Raw genomic sequence first — 23,830 nt, 5'->3', positions numbered from 1 at the left:
GAGAGGCGGGGTTCAGAGAAGCAGGGGCCACGAGGGTACAGGCCTCCACACAGGGAAACCTGCACTCTAACAGTACCCCTCAGCTGGCCCCCCAATGACTGGAGTGCTAAGGTAAGCCCACAGCCTCCCCAAGAGCTCTGGAACCCCGTGTGCCTGTCCTGGCCTCCGCTGCTTGCTCCTCGGGGTCCTGGTACATGCCCGGAGACCTCTGTGCAGGTCATGCCCCTTTGGCAGAAACTAGGAGTGGGGCACCAGTGCCAGGAATGGCACAGCCTTCCTGGGAAAAGCACAGAGACATTTTTTCCCCAGTGATTGGCATTGTTTTAATAAATATACCAATATTAAATAAATATTAAATAAAACCCTGCATATTGCTATCTTTGGGGGAAACAATTCTAAAGTATTATCACTTCAACCTCAGAAAAAAATGCTGTTGGGAAACTGACAGAGGATCTTCACCACATCAGGATTTTAAGTTTAAGGATTTTGTCATTCAGGCATTTGATTGGGTCCCAGGGAACTTCCTATATGCAAGCTGTACTTGCCTCAGGCCAAACACACGGATCCCACCTCCACAAGGCGCTCCAGCCTGGCAGCTGTCTCCTTCCCTATTAACAGCGCCCAAGCCTTCATTAAGCCCTTCACCTTCCCTGCGAAGGTCAGGTCTCGCCGGCCTGAGGAGGCTGACTGTGGGACACTTACGTGGGACGCTCTGCTGTTGAAGTGAACTTCCTTGGAAGAGAGTGGGTGGGGTCTTTCTGCTGAGCCTTTTCAACAAGCGATCCTGCTCATTCATCCTGCAGGTAAATCAAACACGGTTAGCCTCTGATTCCCGTGGACACCTCTCAGAGGCACCTGCCAAATGACTTCAGGTTGTAAAGTGAAACAGGCAGGAGTGGGGGCTGGGGGGAGAGGGGAGTTTCCTTCCCCACGTCAGGAAGAGTGTCCAGTTTCGCAAGCTGCCCCATTGTTGACTTTAGATGCTATCTCGACATTTGGAGTGCACAGCTATCCCTTCTGAAAGGCCCACTGTTTTCAGTTCCTCCACACACAATGCCTCTGAACTCTGCCTTTCTCTATAAGAGCTCTTTCATACCGGGCAAACTCTCCGCTTCCCAGAACAGCCTTGAAGGGGTGATCTATCTCTATCGTAAAGGTCTTAAAAGCCTCACTCCCACCTGCAGCCACTTTTTGCCAAGCCCATAAACTGTACCAGGGCCAGAGCCTTGCCCAGGTCCCTCCCAGCAAGAGACAGGCTTCTTTCCACAGACCCTCATTCTTATTTTAAACCACAATGAAAATCAAGGTGAGTTTTCTTTGAACACTCAGGATTAGGAGCTTTTCCTACCTCTCCTGAAATCACTCCCTCTACGGTTGCCACAGCTGTGAACAGACAGGGAGGTATCCAGGACAGCTGTCTTCATTCTTATAAACCTAAGTGGGTGTTTGAAAAATGTCAAGGTGGGTCAAAGTGCTTTGATTTCTTATCTTCAGGAGGTCACTCTGCTTGCTCCCAAAGACATTTTGGGGGTACAGGAGTTTGCCAGTGCCCTCCATGATGGGGTGAATCATGTTCTCTCACATATGCTGAAGTCCTAACCTTCCCCTACCTCAGAATGTGACTGTACCCTAAGATAGGGTATTTAAAGAGGTGTGTTAAAATGAGGCCCTTCGGGTATAGGCCTGAATCCAGAATGACTGGTGTCCTCATGAGGACAGACTAGGACACAGACATGCAGAGGAGAGACCATGTGAAGACAAAGGAAGAAGGCGGATATCTACAAGCTAAGGAGAGGGGCCCGGGGAGGAACCAACCCTGACGACAGCTTGACCTTGACTAGCAGCCCCCAGAAGTGTGAGACGATAACTTCCTTTCGTCTAAGCCTCCCAGTCGGTGGTAGTTTACTATGGCAGCAAATGCACCCCTGATCTGCTATTTATGGGAGCTTGAAGGTTTTTAAAAAAGCTGCAGTTGCTTGTGATCCACAGCACCTCCTCGTACTCCCTGCCCACGGGCCTCAAGCCTGAGGAGGACCTTCTCCTGACCAGAGTCAACGTTACAGCTCCCCCAGGGGTCTTCAAAAGTGGAGCAGCACCCAAGGTACTTTCAATAGTTCCATGAGCTGAAGTTCACTTTACACTTGGGTTTCCAGAAGAGAGCGTTTTCTGATTCTTTTGGTTGAAAGCACACTGTTTAATTAATTCATCACCAATTCAGGGTGAGCCTGAGCTAGCTAAGCTTGGCGAAGTGTCTGATGGCTTAAAACACTTCCTATCCCTTCACTCTGGCTTCCCTTCCCTCTCATATCCTTTTCTTCCAAGGGCTACATTGGGCCTTGCTGAGCAATGCAGGACCGCAGGGCTGAGCAGATGAGGAGAGAGCCTTTGAGTACGCGGGCCTCTGTGTGGCTGCAGTCACCCGACCATCTGCGGTTCCCTGTGCTGGCTAGTTTCAGGACTTTGGTACTGTAACAAAGGGCCATCCTTCCATCTGACCCTGAAAGGCACTGTGTGTAGAAGGGTTCCCTGAGGGCTGGACTGCAGGGTCCCAGGGCATCTTTCTCAGCCCGCCTCGTTGGCAAGGCGCTCTCTGCAGAAACCCAGGGGATAGGCACAAGGCTATGCTCTGTCACCAGGCCCATCTTCTGCCCTGCTCCTCCTTGGGTCCCTCTAACATTTCAGGTCCAGGAGCTCCTCCTAGTGATGGGGCTTATCAGAATGTCACAGAACCATGTAGGTGGGAGGGGGTTTGAAATCCCACATCTCCTCTTGCTGGATGAGGAAACAGACTCAGCTGTGCTTAATAAGAAACTTTGCTGGCAGGGCTCTTGCCCCTGCCTCTGTGCTAGGCAGATGTGTCCAATTCCCTTGCTGTATACTTTTCTTTTTCTTCTTTTTTAAAATAATGAAATATTCCAAACTCACAGAAACAGTCAGAAACCAGTATAGTGAGTATGCACTAATCCACTCAGCTTTAGCAAATTGTAGCACACCCTTAGACCCCACGCTTCAGAGGGACCCACCCCACCCGCAGCCCTTCCTTCCACATAGTGAGGGGTCCAAGGAGCCAAGGAGACAGGTCTACCTGAAGCCCACGTCTGTTTCCCACCCCAGGTATTTGGAACCCTAGAAGTTCCTTCTCAGTGACCCCCAAACTGGCATACAAAAGACCTCCTTGCTAGCTCCATTCCCCTAGAAGTAGGCCGGATAGCCGGTGTCTACACTCTACTCTAGGCCTGTAGGAGTAGGAAGGCGTGGTTTCTGCAGAGGACGTATAGTCTGGGATGCCCCACACATGTGCACACGTCCGCTCCCAGTGCAGGGCAGAGCTGGCACTGGCAACTAACTCTTCCCCGTGCCACCCCTTTCTGGCTCAGACCTCCCAAGACTGAGAACCACCAAGCACTGCCATCTTTATGAAGGTATATTCATCAAGGGTCATAGCTGTCTGTTAGGCTGATTTATAACTTCCGCATACTTATATGTGGCAGGTGCTTCCCATGTGTCATAGTGCACCAAGTCCCACAAATGTCAGGAGTGGGCCTGGTTGTGAGGATTACTATATTTCCCCATGTATAAGACGCACCTTAATTTTGGGGCCCGAAATTTGAAAAAAAAATGTATTACATAAAGTTATTGAACTCAAGTTTTATCCATCATAAAATTCATACAACTCCTCATCACTGTCAAAACTCCCACCCATTAACTTGTCCTCATCTGTGTCTGATGACGAATCACTATCTTCAACAATGAGCACAAAAACAAGCACGGAAAAGCGGGAGATGCAAATATTTTTACTATAACCTTTGTATAAGATGTACCCAGTTGTTAGACCCCAAATTTTTCGAAAAAGGGTGCTTCTTATACATGGGGAATACTTCAGATTTTAACAACATAATAAAATCCCACATATAAAGTCCTTTTAGACTCCCCTCTGAATCCATCCTCTCCCTTCTATTATAATAAAGTTAGAAACAATCTGTCCCCCATATTTCCCACTTTTGTTCTGTGTGCATGCATTCACTCATATATCATTATTTAAAAATATGTCTCAATGGAATCATGTATTTATGCTTCCAATTCATCACATTTGCACTTTCTCCTTCTTTTCTCCTTTCTTGCTTTCTTTGCATTATCTGCTTAAGTAGAGGACAAGCTAACCTTGTCTTTCCCTCCAGACACTTTGTAATTCTCTTTTCTTTGGTATTGTACAGTTTTATTATAGCACTGAGAATGACTAGGTGTAGATTTGTTGTTATATCCTGCTCAGCAGTCATTCAGAAAATGCAAGTCAAAGAGATAACACTTAACATTTACTAGGGTGGCTATAATAATAATAATAATGCCTGAAAAGCTGAACATAACAAATCTTGGAGAGAATGTTTAACTGGAACCCTAGTTCATGATGTGGAACCCTATGGTGCAGCCATAGTTCTTCAGTAAGGTCAACAGGAAGCTACTAAATCAGTCAGAAATTCCGATCCTAGGTGTACACCCAAAAGAATTATGAACAGACTCAAACAGATACTTGTACACCAATATCTGCAGCAGCATTATTCACAGTAGCCAAAAGATGGAAACAATCTGGATGTCTATCAATTGATGAAAAAAAAAATGTTGTATATCTACACAGTGGAGTATCATGCAGCCATGAAAAGAAATGAAGTAAAGATATATGTTACATTTATATTTCAAGGATAAGCCTTGAAAACATTATGGTAAGTGAAAGAAACCAAGCCAAAAGGGCCATGTGTTGCATGATTCCATTCATATGAAATGTCCAGAATAGAAAAATATGTAGAGACAGAAAGAAGAGTAGTGGTTGCCAGGGATGGTAGGGGGGGCAGGGGCTGGGAATGAGGGGTGACTGCCTAACGCATACAAGGTTTCCTCTGGGGGATGAGCTATATTCTAGAACTAGACGGTGATGATGTTTCCACAACACTGTGATGTATTAAAGGCCACTGAATTGCATACTTTAAAATGGTAAATTTTATATTATATGAACTTTACCAGTGTTTTTAAAAAAAGAAAGTTCAATTAAAAAACAAAAAGGAGGGGGAAAGGGTCCTGAATTAAGGTACATTCCTTCCCATCACGTGAACTATTAGTTTATTTCTCCAGTGGTGGAGGGATGTTAGAGAAGTACTTTCTTTGATTTATTAATTTTTTTTCTATTCTAGCTTAGCAGGTCTGCTGACTGGGACCTACAGATATGAAAGGTGCATGTAACAGACATTCACCAGAGGTACACGTGCTCTTGGGGCCTCCCCGACAATAATGATGAAAGTCCGTCTCACCCAAGTCCTTACACCAGCTCTTGTAGAAGCTGACATGAGGAGGTGGCGTGCTCCTGTCTCAAAAACAGCATTGTTAAGAAGGAGTGAAGAGCTGAGAAGCCTATGTTGGGAAATAATAAAACTGTTATGTCCACAGTTCTATCAGGAGGCCTATAATGCTGGTGGTCAAGGCCAGGCAGGTCCACACTGGATTCAGGCAGACCTTAGAAAAACTGTGGAGCTGAAAAGCGTTGGGCCATTCTGTTTAATAAAATACCACAATGCAGACAAGCTCACAGGCAGGGGAAACTGCCTCTCAGACAAACAAACAGCAAAATGGCCCCTCACAGTGGTGGGCAGGCAATTGGTGCATCCACAATCTCCCCCCACCCCCGGCACAAGCGCCCATAGTCTTATATGGGCCATACACACGTGGTGCTGCCACCTGCTCACTAATCAAGCAAAGGGCTTGCAGCCAGTAAACCAGCGACAAGCCTAACACAACAGCTGCTCCACAAGGCCGTTCCTACAAAAACTGTACAGGTGTGACGGCTAAAACACAGGGGCATGGACTATATAGCAAAAAACTGCAAATCTGTTTCTAAATCTTGTCAGTAGTTACAACTGGTAGGACTTGCAGCTCACACCTCAACAAATCCAAAAAGAAATCAGTAGTTTTAGAAACGTATTTTCAAATTAATGCTGGGCTGTCTTCAAAATGTAAATCTAATTGATTCCTCAAGAAAAAAACTGGTCTAAAATTCCTTCCCTCCAGGGAAGGCCAAATATCTACCAATCTGTCAGAGTGTGAAAATTCTAGCCTATTTTAAAAATTTTATTTATTATGTTTTAGAGAGAGGGGAAGGAGGTAGAAAGAGAAAGAGAGAGAATGAGAGAGGAGAGAGAGAATGAGAGAGAAGAGAGAGAGAGAAACATCAGTCTGTTCTCATATGTGCCCTAACCGAGGATTGAACTAGCAACCTCTGTATATCTGGATGATACTCTAACCAACCGAGGTTATCCAGCCAGGGCTGAGGCTATTTTTAGGATCTCTAGAAAATGAGAGATTTCACAGGCTCAATTGGTTAACTTATTTTGCTAATTATAATCTAAACATCAGGAAATGAGAACCTTTTGGGCCCATGCATATTCCAGAACTACCTAGGCGTTTGTAGGATCAAAAACTTTACTATAAATACACTTATGCATAGGGTGGGGCAAACGTAGGTTACAGTTGTGAGTATGCAAAACATAGTTTATTTTAATATTATAATTTATTAAATATTGTATTGTTTTTCATATGAAAAATTGTAAACCTATGTTTGCCCCACCTTGTAATGAGGGACAATAACAAGATAAAACAAAACAAAGAAGGCTTTCCACTCAAACATTCCAGTAACAGAAGAGTTATACCCTGGAGCCAGGAGCCCATCATAAATTCTTTTCTATTAGGTGACAGTAAATTATTCTCCTTTTTCCTCTCTGCCAATCCATACAGAACCCATTTATAAAAACCTGACATCTGACTTAGTGTTTATGCTTCGCTGATTGTGGGTGAGACCCGGTGCTGGAAACAAAGTTGCCTAAGAAACGGACACCTGACAGCCGCTCTGCCTGTCAGAATGAAGCTCATGGTCAATAAAGTGATTGCACCATTCAGACACATATTACGGTGCAAGGTGATGAGTGTAGAACAGAGACTGTATGAGGCTCAAAAGAGGTAAGAGGGAGGAGTGAAGAATTCAGAGGAAGTTCAGGAAGGCTTGAAGGAGAACTGACATTGGATCTGTGTACTGAGCAAGGACTCCTTGCTGAGCATCCAGATGGAAACACAGGAGGAACAACAGGTTTCATAGGAAAGACAGTGAGTCCTGGTTTGAACCAGAGACTTGGAGTTGCCTCTGAGTCCGTCAGGAGGCTACTGGACACCGGGTCTAGACAGGTCTGAGCGGAGATGCCACTGTGGATCCCTCAGCCTGTAGAAAACCATGGAGAGCAGGCAGGGTGAAGAGGCACGGGAAATGGTGATTCCTAGAAACAGCAACACGTCTGTGTGTTCAACTATAAGGTTCATTCTCCCAAACAGACACCAAGTGTATATTTTCTCTGCATTTTCACCATACCTACTCTGGGCTGAGAGCAGAGGAAATGGTTACATATAAAATTACACTTGTGCTTTTTATTTACTGATTTGGGCTGTCACTCACTATCATATTTATATATGTCTCCAAAAGTTAATCTTGGCATTACTTGTTTTGGCATCTGTCACAATGCCCAGCACTGAGCTAAGGACAGAGTGAGTTTTCTAGTAGCAGCAAAGATATCTTTTTTACTTTTTTTAAATTATGGAATCCCAATTCTTTTCTAGACGAGGAAATTCACTGCAAATTCTAGAAGATATTGTGAGCAAGAAAACTTCCATGGCCTTTACAAAGATAGGATATTGCATTTTGTTAAGAAAACAATTCAGATTACATAGAACAGCTGGAGGTCTGTCTGGCTGAGGACAAGATAAGGTTCAAGGCTACCTAACTTAAGACAAACTCTATTCCAAAAATAAAAAGATAGATTGCTGTAGTTCTCCCTGATTTCAAGTCTCCTTTGACCATCAAAACTAGGACCTGGAGGAAAGAAAGGCTCGTACTAGCACAGAACCCCATTCTCACCCAGAAGACATCAGCTGAGGCCAACTAGGGAATCTGAATTACCTGCTTCCGGCAGGAGGAAGGCTCTCATAAAGTCCTGTGTCACATAACACAATACCCAAAATGTGCAGATTTCACTTGAAAGTCACTTGTCATATCAAGAATCAGGAAGATCTCAAACTGCATGTTAAAAAAGAATCACACCTAGTCTATAGATGCCAACATCAAGATGACAGAGATGGTGAAATAATCTGACAAAGATTTTAAAGCAGCCATGATAGAAATGCTTTGATGAAATTGTGACATGCTTCAAACAAATTAAAAAAACAACAACAAAAAACAAAGCCTCAGCAAAGAAGTAGAAGATATAAAGAAGAAACAATTGTAAGTTTTACAACTCAAAAATACAATAACTGATGGGCCCTTGCCAGGTAGCTCAGTTAAAGCATTGTCCCAATACGCTAAGGTTGTGGATTTTATTTCAAGTCAGGGCACAAACAAGAATTAACCGATGAATGCATAAATTATTGGAGCAACAAATTGATGTTTTGCTCCCCCCCCCCAGAAAAAGCAATCAATAAAAAGTTACAATAACTGAATAAAAAGCTTAGTTGGATGAGTTCAATAGCAGAATAGAGGGGATAGAAGAAATGTTCAGTGAACTGGAAGGTAGAATAGTAGCAAAGGCTCAATCTAAATAACAGACAAATAGACTGAAAAAAAAAAACTATTAGAGCCTCAGGGATCTGTGGGAATATAACAGAAGACATAACATTCATTCTTCAATGTCCTAAGAGGAGAAGGGAAAAAGGATGGGGCTGAAAAAGCACTCACAGAAATAAAGGCTGAAAATTTCCCACATTTTGTGAGAGACTTAAACCTATAGATTCAAGAAACTGAACAAATCCTATAAACATGAAGAAAAAAAAAACCCCAAAGAAATCCAGGCTAAAGTAGATTATAATTAAATTTCTGAAAACTACAGACAAAGAAAAGATCTCAATATAGCAGCCAAAGTGAAATGACACTTTACCTATAGAAAAAAAGCAAATTCGAGTGACAATGGATTTCTCTTCAGAAAACACTGAGGCCAGAAATTCCATAATATTTTTTAAGTGCCTAAAGAAAAAAAAACTGTCAGCTCAGTGAAAATATCAGGAATGAAGAAGAAATCAAGACATTATCAAATAAAAGATAAACTAAGAGAATTTGTCACCATAAGAAGTAACTTACAGGAATAACTAAAGGAAGTTCTATAAATAAAGAGGAAATGATGAAAGAAAAACTCTTAGAATATCGAGAAAGAATAGAAAATGTGGTAAGCAAAACTATGAGCAAATACAATAGGTTTTTTCTTTCCTCCTGAATTCTCCAAATTATATCTGCCAAGTTCAAACAAAAGTTATACACTGTCTGATATGCTTCTAAATGTATATGGAGAAAATATTATTATTATTAATTTCTTTTTAATTAAGTGAGAGGCAGGGAGGCAGAGAGTCAAACTCCCACATATGCCCCAACTGGGATCCACCAGGCAACCCCTATCTGGGGCCCATCTGGGGCCGTTGCTCCATTGCTTGGCAACCAGCCATTTTAGCGCCTGAGGAGAGGCTATGGAGCCATCCTCAGCACCCAGGGCCAACTTGCTCATTCAAGCCATGGCTGTAGATGGGTGAGAGAGAGACAGAAAGAGAGAGAAGTGAGAGAGGGAGAGGTAGAGATAGGCACTTTTCCTGTGTACCCTGACTGGGAATTAAACCCAGGTCTTCCACACACCTGGCCAACACTCTACTGGGTGAGAAAATATTTAAGACAATTATACATATTATAAGTGGGGGTGATTAAAAAGATGTAAAGGAGGTTAGTTTTCCATACTGCACTCAAACTGGGAAAATGACATCAGCAGACTGTGATCAGTAATGTATACATAAGGTAATACTAGAACAACTCATAAAAAGCTATATTAAGAGACACACTCAAAAATACAATAAATTAAAATAAAATTAAAAAAAATGTTCACATAACCCACAAGAAAGAAAAAGAAAACAGAAAATGAAAAAGGAAATAAAACCTCAAAACACAAAAGATAAAAGAGTTGGCTTAAACTCTGAGATATCAATATTAAACGTAAATGGTCTATATACCAACTGAAAGTCACAGATTAGCAGAGTGGATTAAAACACATGACCTAATTGCATGCTATCTATAGGAAACTCACTTCAAATATAGTGATCTAGGAAGACAAAATAAAAAGATGGAAAAGGATATATCATAAGAATGTTAATCAAAGGTAAGTAGAAGTAACTACATTAATATCAGATAAAATAGAATTTAGAGCAAGAAAAATTACCAGATACAGTGAAGGACATTATATAATGACAAAAGGGTCAATCCACTCAGAACACATAGCAATCCTAAATGTCTATGTACCAAGCAATAGATCTGCAAAACACATGAAGCAAAAATTGATAGAATTGAAAAAAGAAATAGAGAAATTCACAATTATAGTTAGATCCTTCAACATTCCTCTCTCTAAAATTGATAGTACAAACATATAGGAAATCAAAGAACTCCCAAACACCATTACTCAAAAGAACTGAATCAAAATTTTAGAATACTCTATTCAATAAAAGCAGAATACACACTCTTTCCAAGTGCACAAGAAGCATACCCAGAAAGACCACATCCTGGGCCATAAAACAAACCTCAACAAATTTAAAAGCATTGAAATCATTGAGAGTTCATTCTCCTAACACAATAAAATCAAGGTAGAAATCAATAGCAGATAATAGGAAAATCTTCAAACACTTGGGAACTAAACACACTTCTAAATAATCCATAGGTCAAAGGGAAAGTCTCAAGAAAAAATTTTAAAGAGTTAAAATAATTAAAAATAAAGATACATCAAAATTTGTAGGACATAGTTAAATTATTGCTGAAAGGGAAATTCATAGCAGTAAATGCATACATTAGAAAAAAAAAGTCTCAAAGCAATAATTTAATTTCCCAGTTGAAGAAACTTAAAAAAGAAGAGCAAAAGAAAGCAAGCTGAAATAAGTAAATAATAAAGAGCAGAAATCAGTGGGCTAAAAACAGAAAAACCATAGCGAAAATCAAATGAAATACAATAAAAAGCTTGCTATTTGAAAAGAACAATACAATTAACAAACCTCCAGCAAGACTTACAAAAAAGGGGAAAATATATAAATTAGTACCAACATTAGGAATAAAATGGGATATTACTACAGACCCCACAGACATTAAAAGATAATTGGAGACCAGGGCAAAGAATTCTATGCACATGAATTTGATAGCTTAGTTGAAACGAACCAATTCCTTGAAAAACAGCAACTTAAAAACTCACAAATTTGAAATAATTGACTATTTCTTGAACTATTAAGCAAATTAAATTCATAATTTAAAAATCCTCCAAAAAATAAATGTTTAGGCCCAGATGGCTTCACTGGAGAAATCGACCAAATATACTTATTTAAAGAAGACATTAATTCTATATGTTCTCTTCCAGAAAAGTGACGAGGAAGGGACACTTTCTAATTCATTTATGATGCCAGTATAACCCTGATACAAAAGCCATACAAAGATATTACAAATAAATAAAACCATAGTCCAATATCACTCATGAATACAGATGCAAAATTTCTAAATGAAATATCAGTAAATGTAATTCAGTAATATATAACAAGAATTATATAAATGATCAAGTGGAGTTTATGTCAGGGCTTCAAGGCTGGTTCAATATTCAAAAATCAGTCAATGTAATGCACAATATTAAGACATTAAAGAGGGGCAAATCACATGATCCTATCAGCTGATGCAAATAAAGCAACATTTTACAAGATTTAGTATCCATTCGTGATTTTAAAAAACAAGACCTTGTAGCAAATTGGGAATAGAGGGGACCTTCCTCAATTTGCCAAAAACAATTACAAAAAAATGCTCAACTAACACCATACTTTACGATGAAAGACTGAATGCTTTCCCACTAATAATAGAAACAAGGCAAATATGTCCATTCTTACCACTTTTAGCAACAGAGTGCTGAAAGTTCTAACCATTGCAATAGGCAAGAAGATAAAATAAAAGACATTTGGATCATAAAGAGGAATAAAGCACTCCTATTTTCATCTAAAATGATTGTCTAGAAAATACCAAAAATTATAAATATATAAATATGAAAAAAGCCACACATATACATATAAAACTCCCAGAATGAATAAGTGAATTCAGCAAGGTTGCATAATATAAGACCAATATACAGAAATCAATTGTATTTCTATATATTAGCAATGAACACATGCTTCCTAAAATTAAAAATACAGTGCAATTTAGGATTGCTCAAAAAATGAGATACCATATTTTTTGCTCCATAATACGCACCTTCTCCCCCCAAAAAAGTGGAGGGGTAGGCCCTGGCTGGTTGGCTCAGTGGTAGAGTGTCGGTCCTGGGTTCGATTCCCAGCCAGGGCACACAGGAGAAGCGCCCATCTGCTTCTCCACCCCTCCCCCTCTCCTTCCTCTCTGTCTCTCTCTTCCCCTCCCACAGCTGAGGCTCCATTGGAGCAAAGATGGCCCGGGCACTGAGGATGGCTCTGTGGCCTCTGCCTCAGGCACTAGAATGGCTCTGGATGCAACAGAGCGACGCCCCAGAGGGGCAGAGCATCGCCCCCTGGTGGGCGTGCCGGGTGGATCCCGGTCGGGCGCATGCGGGGAGTCTGTCTGACTGCCTCCCCGTTTCCAGCTTCCGAAAAATGAAAAAAAAAAAAAAAAAAAAGTGGAGGGGTAAATGCCTGTGCATCTTATCTAGCGAAAAATACGGTATTTTATTAAATATTTTAACACACCATTTGGTTCAGAATATTTTTTTTCTTATTTTTCTCCTTAAAACCCTAGGTTTGTCTTATGGTCAGGTGCATCTTATGGAGCAAAAAATACGATACTTAGATGCAAATTTAGAAAAATGTGTATAGGATTTGTATGCTAACAAACCACAATGCTTATGAAAAAAAACACAAAAAAGATCTAAATAGTTAGACAAAACATACTTATCACAAATGCTAACAAAAACAAATAGTGACAACACCAAAGGCTGGCAAGGATGTACAAAAACTGGATCACTTACATATTGCTGGTGGGAATGTAAAATGGCATGGCCACTCTACAAAAGTTTGGCAAATCCTTAAAAAAACATACATACCACCACCTAATGACTATATTAATAATCTCTGAATTATACACTTTGAAAAGGTGAAGAATATTTCAATTATATCTCAAAATGAAAGTCAGATAGATATGGGCTAATGCGTAGCTTGTGGGGTAAACAGCCTTGTTAGGCTTGCTCACTGGTTTACCTGCTGCAAGCCCTTTGTGCATTTAGTGCATGATCATGTGACAACACTGTTGTAAGGATATAAGTGCTTCCCTCAGGGGTGATAAGAGCAGATTGTGCCCTGCCACTGAGAGGTTTGGTTGGTTTCCTGATCCCTTGCCCTCCACTGAGAAAAGCAGGTTTTCCTGAGTTTCTTTCTTTCTTTCTTTCTTTTTTTTTCTGCTTTTGGCTTGCCAGTCTTTGTGAGCCTCCAATAAATTGGTATGGCTTATCATTTTCTGGCTCCACAGTTCCTTTACCATCTGCTCAAATTCAGTGAGAATCTGCATGGCCACAACCACCAGCCCAACTGCCAACCTGCAGAATCGTAAGCTAAATAACGGTTATTCTTTTAAAAGAAAAAAACCCCACCTAAATATGCAACTACTACAAATCCAGCAGTTGGATTCCTAGACATTCATTCCAGAGAAATGAAGACTATGTTCATACAAAAATCTGTACACAAATTTTTATAAGAGCTTTATTCATAATGGCACCAAACTAGAAACTCCAATATTCTTCAACAGGTGAATGGTTTAACATAATGTGGTCTGTCCACACCATGAAATACTACTCAGCAAGAAAGAGGAAGACACTATTGATACATACAGCCACCTACTTGGATCTACAGAGAATTTTGCTGAGTGAAAGGTCACCACCAAAAGGTTTCATACTGTAGGGTACATTCATGTAACATTCTTGAAAATGCCAAAATTATAGAAGTAGAGAACATATTAACCATTGCCAGGGGCTAAGGAGTGGATAGAAAGTCAACGCGGCCATAAAAAGACAATGTGAGGAGATTTTGTGGTCCTGGGAACATCCTGTGTTTTGACTGCCTTAATGTCAATGTGGGGTTGAGATACTTTACCATAGTTTTGCAAGACGTTACTGTTGGGGGTAACTGAGTAAAGGGGACATGGAATTGCTCTGCATTAGTTCTTATAATGGCCTGTGAACTTGCAATTATCTCAAAATAAAAAGTTTAAATTAAAAATACCCCTCTCAGCTTTTAATGCATTCCTTTCTATTTCGTGTTTCTCTGCAGTTAACCTTTTTAAACAGTGCGAAGAAATGCTACATTACCCAACTGCGTTTAATAGGGCTGGTGGGAGACCTCATCCATCTCCTGCAGGCACCCTACCCAAGAGAGAGGCTGTCCACCACAGGCGGAGCTGTCTGACCTCATTACCCAAACAGGCAAAGTCAAATTTGACTGACAGCCCTGGCACATGTGGAAACCATTACCTCATTCCACGACTTGCAGTGAGGTGGTGAGGTTCCTCTGAAACCAGGCTGAGCTCCTGGGTCCAGTGGGTGAGCCTATGGAAGGTTAGGTAAGAATCACGGGCTGTTAGGAACAGATAAATTAGCAGGGCACCTGGCTGACCCAGGCCTCCTAGAAGCCCCAGGTGTGATGGAGGACGAGTCAAGGCCCTCTGCGTTTCCCGATAGGGGCATTTGGGAATGTACAGACAAAACAATACTACAGTGGCGGAACACCATGCTAATCAGGGAGACGCAGCTTTAGAGGCAGAGAGTCTGTTAGAGTTTCTACACACTGGATTGTGCTCAAAATCATAGACTCATTGCAAGACCCCTGGCTTCCTCTCAAACCCAGGTTTCCATCATGCTTTCCCCTCCCGCCCTCTGCCCTCAAACACACTTTTCTTTCCATTCCAAGAATATGCTAAATACTTCCCCACCTTCACACTGCCCTCTCTCTGCCTGAGTTGTTCTCCCACTGTGCCTCTCCCTTAGTTCAGTCAGAGCAGCCTGCTCTGTCCAGCTTCCTATAAAACCTCCTCTCCCCCTCACTCTCTACCCTGCTTTGCTTGTGTTTATCCCACTTTTCACAAGCATAGCTCTTGTCTACTGTCTGTGTTCCCCACTTATAGAGGCCCTGAATAGGAAAAGGGAGCAGGGATAGAGTTTAGTGTCCTGAGGCAAAGGCCACAGTGGCTTTACTGACAAAAGTGCTGAAAGCAGCACAAAAGGGATAGAATCAGAGACTCTGATCAATAGGTGGGGACATTTGAGCTCCTTGCTTGCCCTTTAATCTATTCTAAAGAAGTTCCCCTTCCTGATTTCCTCATTCTCTTCTCTGCTTCCTGACAAGAAGCAGGAAAAGGAATCATTCTTGTGCCTGCTTCTATTTTGTGTGTATCAACAAATACCCATAAAGACTGGGGGTCGGGGCCCTCTCATGAAACCTGTACAAGGGACTGTGAGGCAGTTTCCCCTAGGTGCTTTGGTGCATGCCATATGGTCTCCGAGAAGTCATTGTCTCTGCAACCCCACTAATAAGTTCTAGGAGGGCTGGAATTTAGTTCATTGTTCACAGTTATATGTCCAGCATCAAAAAGTGGTGCCTAGTACACAGTAGGTGCTCAAGAACTATTTGTTGAAGGATTGAATAAAAAGATGAGTGATAGCCTGACCTGTGGTGGCACAGTGGTTAAAGGGTCGACCTGGAACACCGAGGTTGCCGGTTCAAAACCCTGCACTTGTCTGGTCAAGGCACATATGGGAGTTGATATTTTCTGCCCCCCCCCCCACTCTCTCTCCTCTCTAAAAAAATGAATTAAAAAAAAAGATGAATGATAAACGCAGGTGGGGCCAAAGTTCAAAAGCCAAAATGAAGATGGACATGGCAAGGCCACAGGGTCCTTAGTTTTCCTTTCTCCAAAGGCCCTCAGACCACACCCTCTGCCAGAAGGGGAAGTTGACTTCCCAAGATTTTGCCAAAATGAGCCTCTTTTTAATTAAAAAAATGTTTTGATTAATTTGAAAGAAAGAGAGAGAGAGAGAGAAACATTGATTTGTTGTTCCACTCATACATGCATTCATTGGTGGATTCTTGTACAGAGGGTGGAATCCAAAACCTTGGTGTTTCAGTGTCAGGGTGACGTTCTCCTAAGCTACCCTGCCAGGACCAAAAGGAGCTTATTTTTATTTTATTTTTATTTTTTTAAGTGAGAGGAGGGGAGATAGAGAGATAGACTCTAGACTCCCACATGCACCCTGACCAGGATCTACCTGGCAACCCCTATCTGGGGCTGATGCTGAGACCAACCAAGCCCTGGCTGCAGGAGGGGAAGAGGGAGAGAAGGGGGAGAGGGAAGAGGGGGCTTCTCCTGTGTGCCCTGACCAGGAATTGAAACTGGGACATTCACACATAGAGCGACACTCTGTCCATTGAGCCATTGGTCAGGGCCAGGAGCTTTTTGTAAAAAAACCAGAATTCCCAGGCCACATGACTACCGACTCTACATTCCAAATTTGTCAAAGAAGAGTTGACACTTGTCAGATAGATGTGCAATTTGGCTAAGAGTGACTTTCTTATACCATGCATGGTAAAAGGTGCACTTCAGCCCAGGTCCCAAGTGTATTCTCAGGTGAGATGTGACCCCAATGACTTAGTTTAAGGGTGTGAAATGAATGAAGCTAGAAGGTCCTTAGACTGAGGTGGTTCTGATGTAGTGGCATAATAAGCATACCAAAATGTAACCCTATAAAATGCCTCTACCTGGTACATTTGAAGCCTATGAATGACCAGTCACAAATAGATAGCTGGGCATTAAGATACACCCAATCAATAATTTCCTTACTGTGCTCCCCACCTTTTCTCTGGAAAAGTTCCTCCCTGAGCTCCTGTTGGGCAGGGCGCTCCTGGCTGTTTCCAGGTTGGTGCTGCCGGATTCGAATTGATTTTTGCTCACATAAGCTCTTAAGAATTTGAATATACCTCAGTTTACCTCTCTTTTTTAATTTTTTTTATTTTATTTATTCATTTTAGAAAGGAGAGAGAGAGAGAGAAGAGAGAGAGACAGAGAGAGAGAAGGGGGGAAGGAGCTGGAAGCATCAACTCCCATATGTGCCTTGACCAGGTAAGCCTAGGGTTTCGAACCGGTGACCTCAGCATTTCCAGGTCGACGCTTTATACACTGCGCCACCACAGGTCAGGCAGTTTATCTCTTTAACAAGGGTCAAATGTGTGCCTATAATGAAGGAGGTATGAAAAGGACTCAGGAGGGTGGAACGGTTGTTTATAAAATAGCAATGATGATATTTCTAGTATTTAATGGTCACAGGTAGCAGCTGCAGGAGAGAAATAGCACAAGGTGCTCAAAAGAAGTACAGGGAAATTTAAGCCAGGTGTTTGGGGCAGTTTTTGAATGGTAAAGCATACTGGGCTAGGAGATAAAATGTAGAAAATTAAACGTGACCTGGAAAAGCATCTAATTGGTGATGGATAGTCAAGCCATGCAGATAATGAGTAAGTTGTATTTTTTAAATTAATTAAATTCCTTTAATATAAAGTTGCCCTTATATATGAAAAATTAGACAAATTCACCTAGTAGAACTTAAAGAAGATTTGGATCAAGTTGAAATCCATTGATATTTCTCTTGACTGTTTTCTCTCCTTTTAAAGCAAGAAACCTTCTAGTAGACCTATGAGTCTGCATGTTAAGTACAATAAAAACAACTTTCCTCATCTATTTCCTCTCTTTTCCTAGCAGCCCCTCTAATACACACAGGGTCTGGGTAAGAAACATCTGACTTTATAAATTCAAATAAGCATCCAAACAAACAGAATAATTCAAAGCTGGCCACAAGGCTGCCGCCATTCAATTGTTGAAGTAATTAAAGAAAGATGAACTTCACTACCGATTAACCTCCTAAACACTAATTGAAGATAATGAGGGATCAAGGTGCCTGGCACAGCCTGACCTCTGTGTTCTTCAGAGTTCACAAGTGGGCTGGTGGCCCAGGTAAAGACTCACAGAGGAAAGGGGTAAAATGGATGCAGATGCCTGCCTTATGCTGTCTTCCTGGGAAAAGACATGGTCCAGTCAGTGGGAGTAAAATAAACTCTTTTGATAAGAATTATGTAGAGGGAATCTCACGGATGTCAGCCTAGGGTACTTGTTTATAGGATTTCAGAACCATGAGGAAGTCACTCCAAGTTCAGCCCAGCTCATGGAGGAAGTTAGACAACTTCAAAAAATTGTTTTGTTTTGTTTTTTAATGACAGACTTCAGTCATGTTTCTGAGTTGCCTCAAGTCCCTTCTGGAACAAGGTGGGTTTGTGTAAATAAGATGTGATAAAGGGGTGGACAATTTGCAACCCTGAATACTCATAAACCTGGAGTATAGCCATGCTGCCACGAGCATGTAGAAGTATTTCCCTCTTATCCTTCTCTCACCTCCTTCCAAGTGGAGGGATGTTATATTAGCAACGAAGTCCCAGGCAGACTCAGAGAAAGACAAAGACACAAGTAGTTTGTGCGCATGAGCTTCCCTCCTTTTTCCAATGAATGTGCTGTACCTAGGATGTGGCATGGAGCTGTGACACTCTCACATGCCATAGCTACAGCAGCTGTGGGTTGGAGGTGAGCTGGATGAATAAAGTGTGTCTGCCACTCTTATCATGTCTGAGTCAAGGCTTCTTCCGGCTTCCTGCGTAGGTTTGAGGGCACCTTCACTCTCAGAATGGAGCAAGCAACTGAGTGTGTGATGCCGCAGGGCAGGTGGCAGACATGGCCAGCTGAGGCTGACACCTGCACATAGTGAGCCGTGGCTGGACATGCAGGTGTCTGAACTGGACTCTCCTTGGCCACTAACTCTGATGGGTCTCTACTAACTAGCTGATTTGCATTGGAATTGGAGCTACAATTTCATTCTCCAACTATAATCCTGCATAGATACTTAATGACTTTGTTTCCTGTGGCCAAACAGCTTGGCTAAATATCTGGAAATGTCCTTTGAAAAATACATTACCCGGCCCTGGCCAGTTCGCTCAGTGGTAGAGCATAAACCAGGTGTGTGGAAGTCCTGGGTTCCATTCCTGGTCAGGGCACATAGGAGAAAAAATCATCTGCTTCTCCACCTCCCCCCCCCCTTCTCTCTCTCTTCTCCTCCCGCAGCCATGGCTCAAATGGTTAGAGCAAAGTTGGCCTGAGCACTGAGGATGGCTCCACGGCTTCACCTCAGGTGCTAAAATATCTCAGATGGCAAGCAACAGAGCAGTGGTCCAGACAGGCAGAGCATTGCCTGGTGGGTGGATCCTGACTGGGACACATGTGGAAGTCTGTCTCTGTCTCCTTGCCTCTCACTTAATAATAAAAAAAAAAGCATTATCTAAACAAAATATTGATCCACACTCCTCAGTGGAAGATGACTATACACAGCGGGTTTTCAAGTCAGCTAGGTGAAGAGAGCAAGCGTGAAGCAATCTCTCAACTGAGGCCACACCTGTGGAAAAGTTCAAGGTGAAACAAGCAAGAACCATACCACAGATGCCTTTTTTATGTTGATCATTGAGAGGTAAGGTAAATGAAAAGGGAAAATTCACACTCTGGTGTCATTTGAGGGCTGGTCAGATGGAGACCTAGATCTGTAGAGTGGGTGGCAGAGGGCTAAAAAATGGGACCCTGTTGGTCAAATAAGTTTGTAAAATATGATTTTTATGTTAGCATAGGGGGCTAGGCCAGTGGCAGGTATATGTGGTCTGTGAAATTGCAAATTACCTTCCTGCTTGGAAAGGGCCATTGTTTTGCTAATGTCTGCTGAAGGAGAGGTTTTTGTGCCAGAAAGTTTTGAAAAGAGTGGGGAAGGAGAAGAGGGAGAGAAGCCATGTTTGCAGAATAAGAGCAGAGAGAATGCAGAGCGCTGAGGAAGAAGCCAGTTTGTGCAGAGAAAGAGGAGGTGTGCAGATGGGGAACCAGAGGTGAGGAGCTTTGTGAGCTCCGCTGTGACTGGTGGGACCTTTGATTCAGGAGAAACCAGAGAAGATTCTCCTAGTTGTGGAACTGGAGGATGTGTCTGGGCTTTGGGAGCCCTGAGTGAGAAGGACGTGTTTTCTCTGTGTGGTGCTCATTGGCTGGTGCGAGACTTTAATAAAGGAATGGCCCACCATTTTTTGGCTCCACTGTTTCTTTACCATCTGCCTGAATCCAATGAGAACCTGCATGTGAATGGTACAACGGCCGCTTCTACTGGCCATACAGACCCACAGCTCCATTTGGCTGGTGGCTGTGGTGGTCTTGGCAACACCTCAAGCCCTCTCTGAGCCTTGTCTTTAAGGGAGTGTCATCCAGCTGGGGATGGTGAGTGAGGCAACAGCACAAAGACTTCACCAGGGTTTTCTCTCATTATTTTCAAAGCAGGGTTTACTGCAAATTGATAAGCACATAGACAGACAAGGGCTAAGGGGCTCTTCAGAGGTCAGGCCCTTGCCTTCTTTCAGGTAGAATGGCTGTTAAATCTGCCCAGTATTTGGGGCAAACCATTTATTCTTAAATTGCAAAATAAGATGATTGTCCTCATCATGGTTTGCTCATGTTTTCCAGCTTGAAGAAGAGCTCTCACTGAAAAGATTTACCTGGATTCCATGATGTAAGGCTGTCCTGAAAGGTTTGGCTAGGTTACTTTACTCTTGGTACCTAGTGGTCTGTCTGTAGAAAGATTCACTGTATCTGATGCAGGGATGATGTTGTGAAATACATGATGAAAAATAAAATACACAAGGCACAGGAAAGGGAAAACATATTCCCCTTTCCTTTCCCAATTATGGGGGGGGGGAGCTTCAGATTACAATTTTAAAATAATTAATTGAATGTTTGAAGTTATTTAGGCCCTGGATGGTTAGCTCAGTGGTAGAGCATTGGCTTGGCATGTGGATGTCCCAGGTTCAATTCCCGGTCAGGGCACACAGAAGAAGCGACCATCTGTTTCTCCACCCCTCCCCTTCCCTCTTTTCTCTCTCTTGCTCTCTTCCCCTCCCATAGCCATGGTTCAATTAGTTCAAGAGCATCAGCCCTAGGTGCTGAGTATGGCTCCATGGAGCCTCTGACTTAGGTGATGAAAATAGCTTGGTTATGAGGATTGGCCCCAGATAGGGGTTTGCCGGGTGGATCCTGGTCCAGGAGCATGTCTATAGCCCCTCCTCTCACTTGGAAAAAAGAAAAGAAAAAGAAGTTATTTATATAGTATTATTTGGCCTCTCTCTGGGTCATCCACAAAAACTATGAAACAGATGAAAAGCCATAGCTTTTCCCCATTGACTGACCACTGTGCTTCCTGAGTGGATACATAGTTCAGGAGAATGCTGAGATCTAAGAGCAAGATGCATCTCTCCACTGGGAAGAAAGTTCTTTCTCTCAGAAAAAAGAATGACGTCATCAGGGGGTTGGTGCATCCTTTAAAAACCTAATGCAGAACTGACATGCAGGAAGATGGGCACACTCTTTCCTTCCCTGCTGAGGGGCACTCAGAATGCCACCTCAAATTTCCAAAAGAGATGGATTCTGGTTAGCCAGGCCTCAATCTGTCCACCGCGGCATTTCCCTGCCTGGAGGGTTTAGCTCAGATGGTCCCGTCAAAAAAAGCAGGAACTTGTTGACTGCTTATATTAGGGGCAAACTCTCTCCCTCCCACTGGCTTTGAACAAGGTTACACACGGGGTGACCTTCCTGTAATCATGACAGGGGTCAAAATGAGTATAAAGTATTGGAGGAAAGTGTAACGATGAAAAAAAAACATACTGGGTCCCTGACAACACTCCTGGTGCAGGACACAAGCCATGACTGCCCTACAGCAGGATGTGCCAGGGACTCCTCGCAACCTGAAGTGAAGTCTGAACTGGGGCCTCTGTTAATTTGCAATGGGAGACATCCTAGATGGATACAACAGTTCTTTTTTCAAAATAATGAAGAACCACTGGCCCCAGGACAGACTTTAAGGAACCAAGAGTATATACTCAGGACAAGGGCAGGAGAGTGAATTGAAAGGATATTGAGGCCCTGGCTGGTAGGCTCAGTGAATAAAGAGTTGACCCAGTGTATGGATGTCCTGGGTTCAATTTCCAGTCAGGACACACATGTGAAGTGACCACCTGCTTCTCTCCCCCTCTTCTCCCTCTTCTCCTGCAGCCAGTGGCTCGATTGGTTCAAGGGTCAGCCTCAGGCACTGAGGATAGCTCAGTTGGTCTGAGCATCAGTCCCAAATGGGGATTGCCAGGTGGCTCCCAGTCAGGGCACATGCAAGAGTCTTATCTCACTACCTCCCCTCCTCTCCCTTGAAAAAAAAGGAAAAAAGAAAAGATATTGAGTGAAAGAGAAACAGAATGTGACCTTGGCCTTGTGATTTTGGGGTGCGTCTAGTGGTTATTTTTCAAAGTACACTTGTTTTATCACTTTTCCATTTTTGTGACCAGCACACATTATTTCCACTGAACAAGCAGGTTTTGTGTGCGGAACCATCCCACACATTAGCAGTACCATGAACTCCACGCTGGAGGGTACTTTACCCATGGGGGCATCATTCTAAATTTGCACATTTGGTTGCTTAGTGTTTATCTTCCAGGCTGTGACTAATCTACAATTATCTTTCCTCCTCAAAAAGGGTGTGGGACCTCTAGAAGAAAACCTTTCTATAACATAATGTTGTTCTAGAGTGGGAGTGAGAGGTGACTTTCAAACACTCTCAGATGAAACATGCATGTCCCAATACAGCCCTGCATGAGAGAGGAGTCCGGAGACACATAAACTTTGTAGTCTCATGTGCATACTGTAGAGACCTTTGTGAAGATAGGCCGAGTGGCTCTTCTCATAAGTTCTAGTCAAAGATCTCATTCTACAGCTATTTCTTATACGTGAGGCTTCCAATGGCTCCCTGTGGCTTTCAGAATAGAGACCCAACCTCATCATGGTCATAGGATTTGGCTCTTATCTACTTATCCAACCTAACTTCTCACCACTGTCTTGGACTCTTGGTCTATCAGACTAAATTTTTCATTGTGTCTGGAAGACTCTTGACATCTGCCCAGCCTTTCCCTGCAGCCTAACCCCCTCCCCCTGCTCGACTCCCTAACAAGCAACTGATTGTTTTACACTGGGCTCTCCCGGCAGTCACAGCAACATCTATCAAAACACTTTTCACAGTATATTCTTGTCTCTACCTATTTATCTGCCGTCATTACTTCACTCAATTTCTTTTTTTTATTGTCTTGTATGATCTCTGACAAAATGCAAGGGCTCAATACATGTTCTTGCTTGGATTAGTATCACCACAAGGGACGACAACACTGGCATCTCTGAGGGAGTAAATGCATATGAGCAACCATGTGTGAAAAATTCTCAAAAGCTTGACTTTTATCCAAGCTGACACCTGAGGATTTGGAGAAAAATGCACAAAGGTTCTGTTAGAGAAATCTGTTTTTAAAACACGATCTTCAGCAACAGGATATTACTCACTCACTGGCGTTAAAAAACAAACAAATGAATAAACAAAAACCATGATCCTACTTGCTCAGTGGGTGTTTGTAAAAAAAAGTTTGTAAGAGTTTAGACTGAAATGGGTGGTAATGGTTTATAGAATAAAATACAAATTAAAATCATGTTGTGTCCTACGCTGTTCACAAAGGGGTGGACAGAGTTTTGGGAGAAGAGATATAAATTTCACTGTAAATACTATGATCAGACCTGACCAGGTGGTGGCGCAGTGGATAGAGCGTC

At 42.4% G+C, this 23,830-nt stretch overlaps 1 protein-coding gene across 4 annotated transcripts in view; it reads right to left on the bottom strand.

The window, feature by feature from the left end:
* Positions 1–23,830, bottom strand: part of ATP8A2 (ATPase phospholipid transporting 8A2) — a 726,487-nt gene that overhangs the window by 6,001 nt on the left and 696,656 nt on the right. For all 4 annotated transcript variants that reach the window (XM_066369169.1, XM_066369168.1, XM_066369167.1 and 1 more), the window contains exon 36: positions 703–797. In XM_066369169.1, coding sequence (XP_066225266.1) covers positions 703–797 — 95 coding nt within the window. The remainder of the gene's footprint in view (positions 1–702; positions 798–23,830) is intronic.

This window comes from Saccopteryx leptura, chromosome 2 (genome assembly GCF_036850995.1).
Source record: "Saccopteryx leptura isolate mSacLep1 chromosome 2, mSacLep1_pri_phased_curated, whole genome shotgun sequence".
Taxonomy (NCBI): domain Eukaryota; kingdom Metazoa; phylum Chordata; class Mammalia; order Chiroptera; family Emballonuridae; genus Saccopteryx; species Saccopteryx leptura.
The sequence above is the reverse complement of the archived record's forward strand: the minus strand, read 5'-3'. Positions and strand labels throughout refer to the sequence as shown.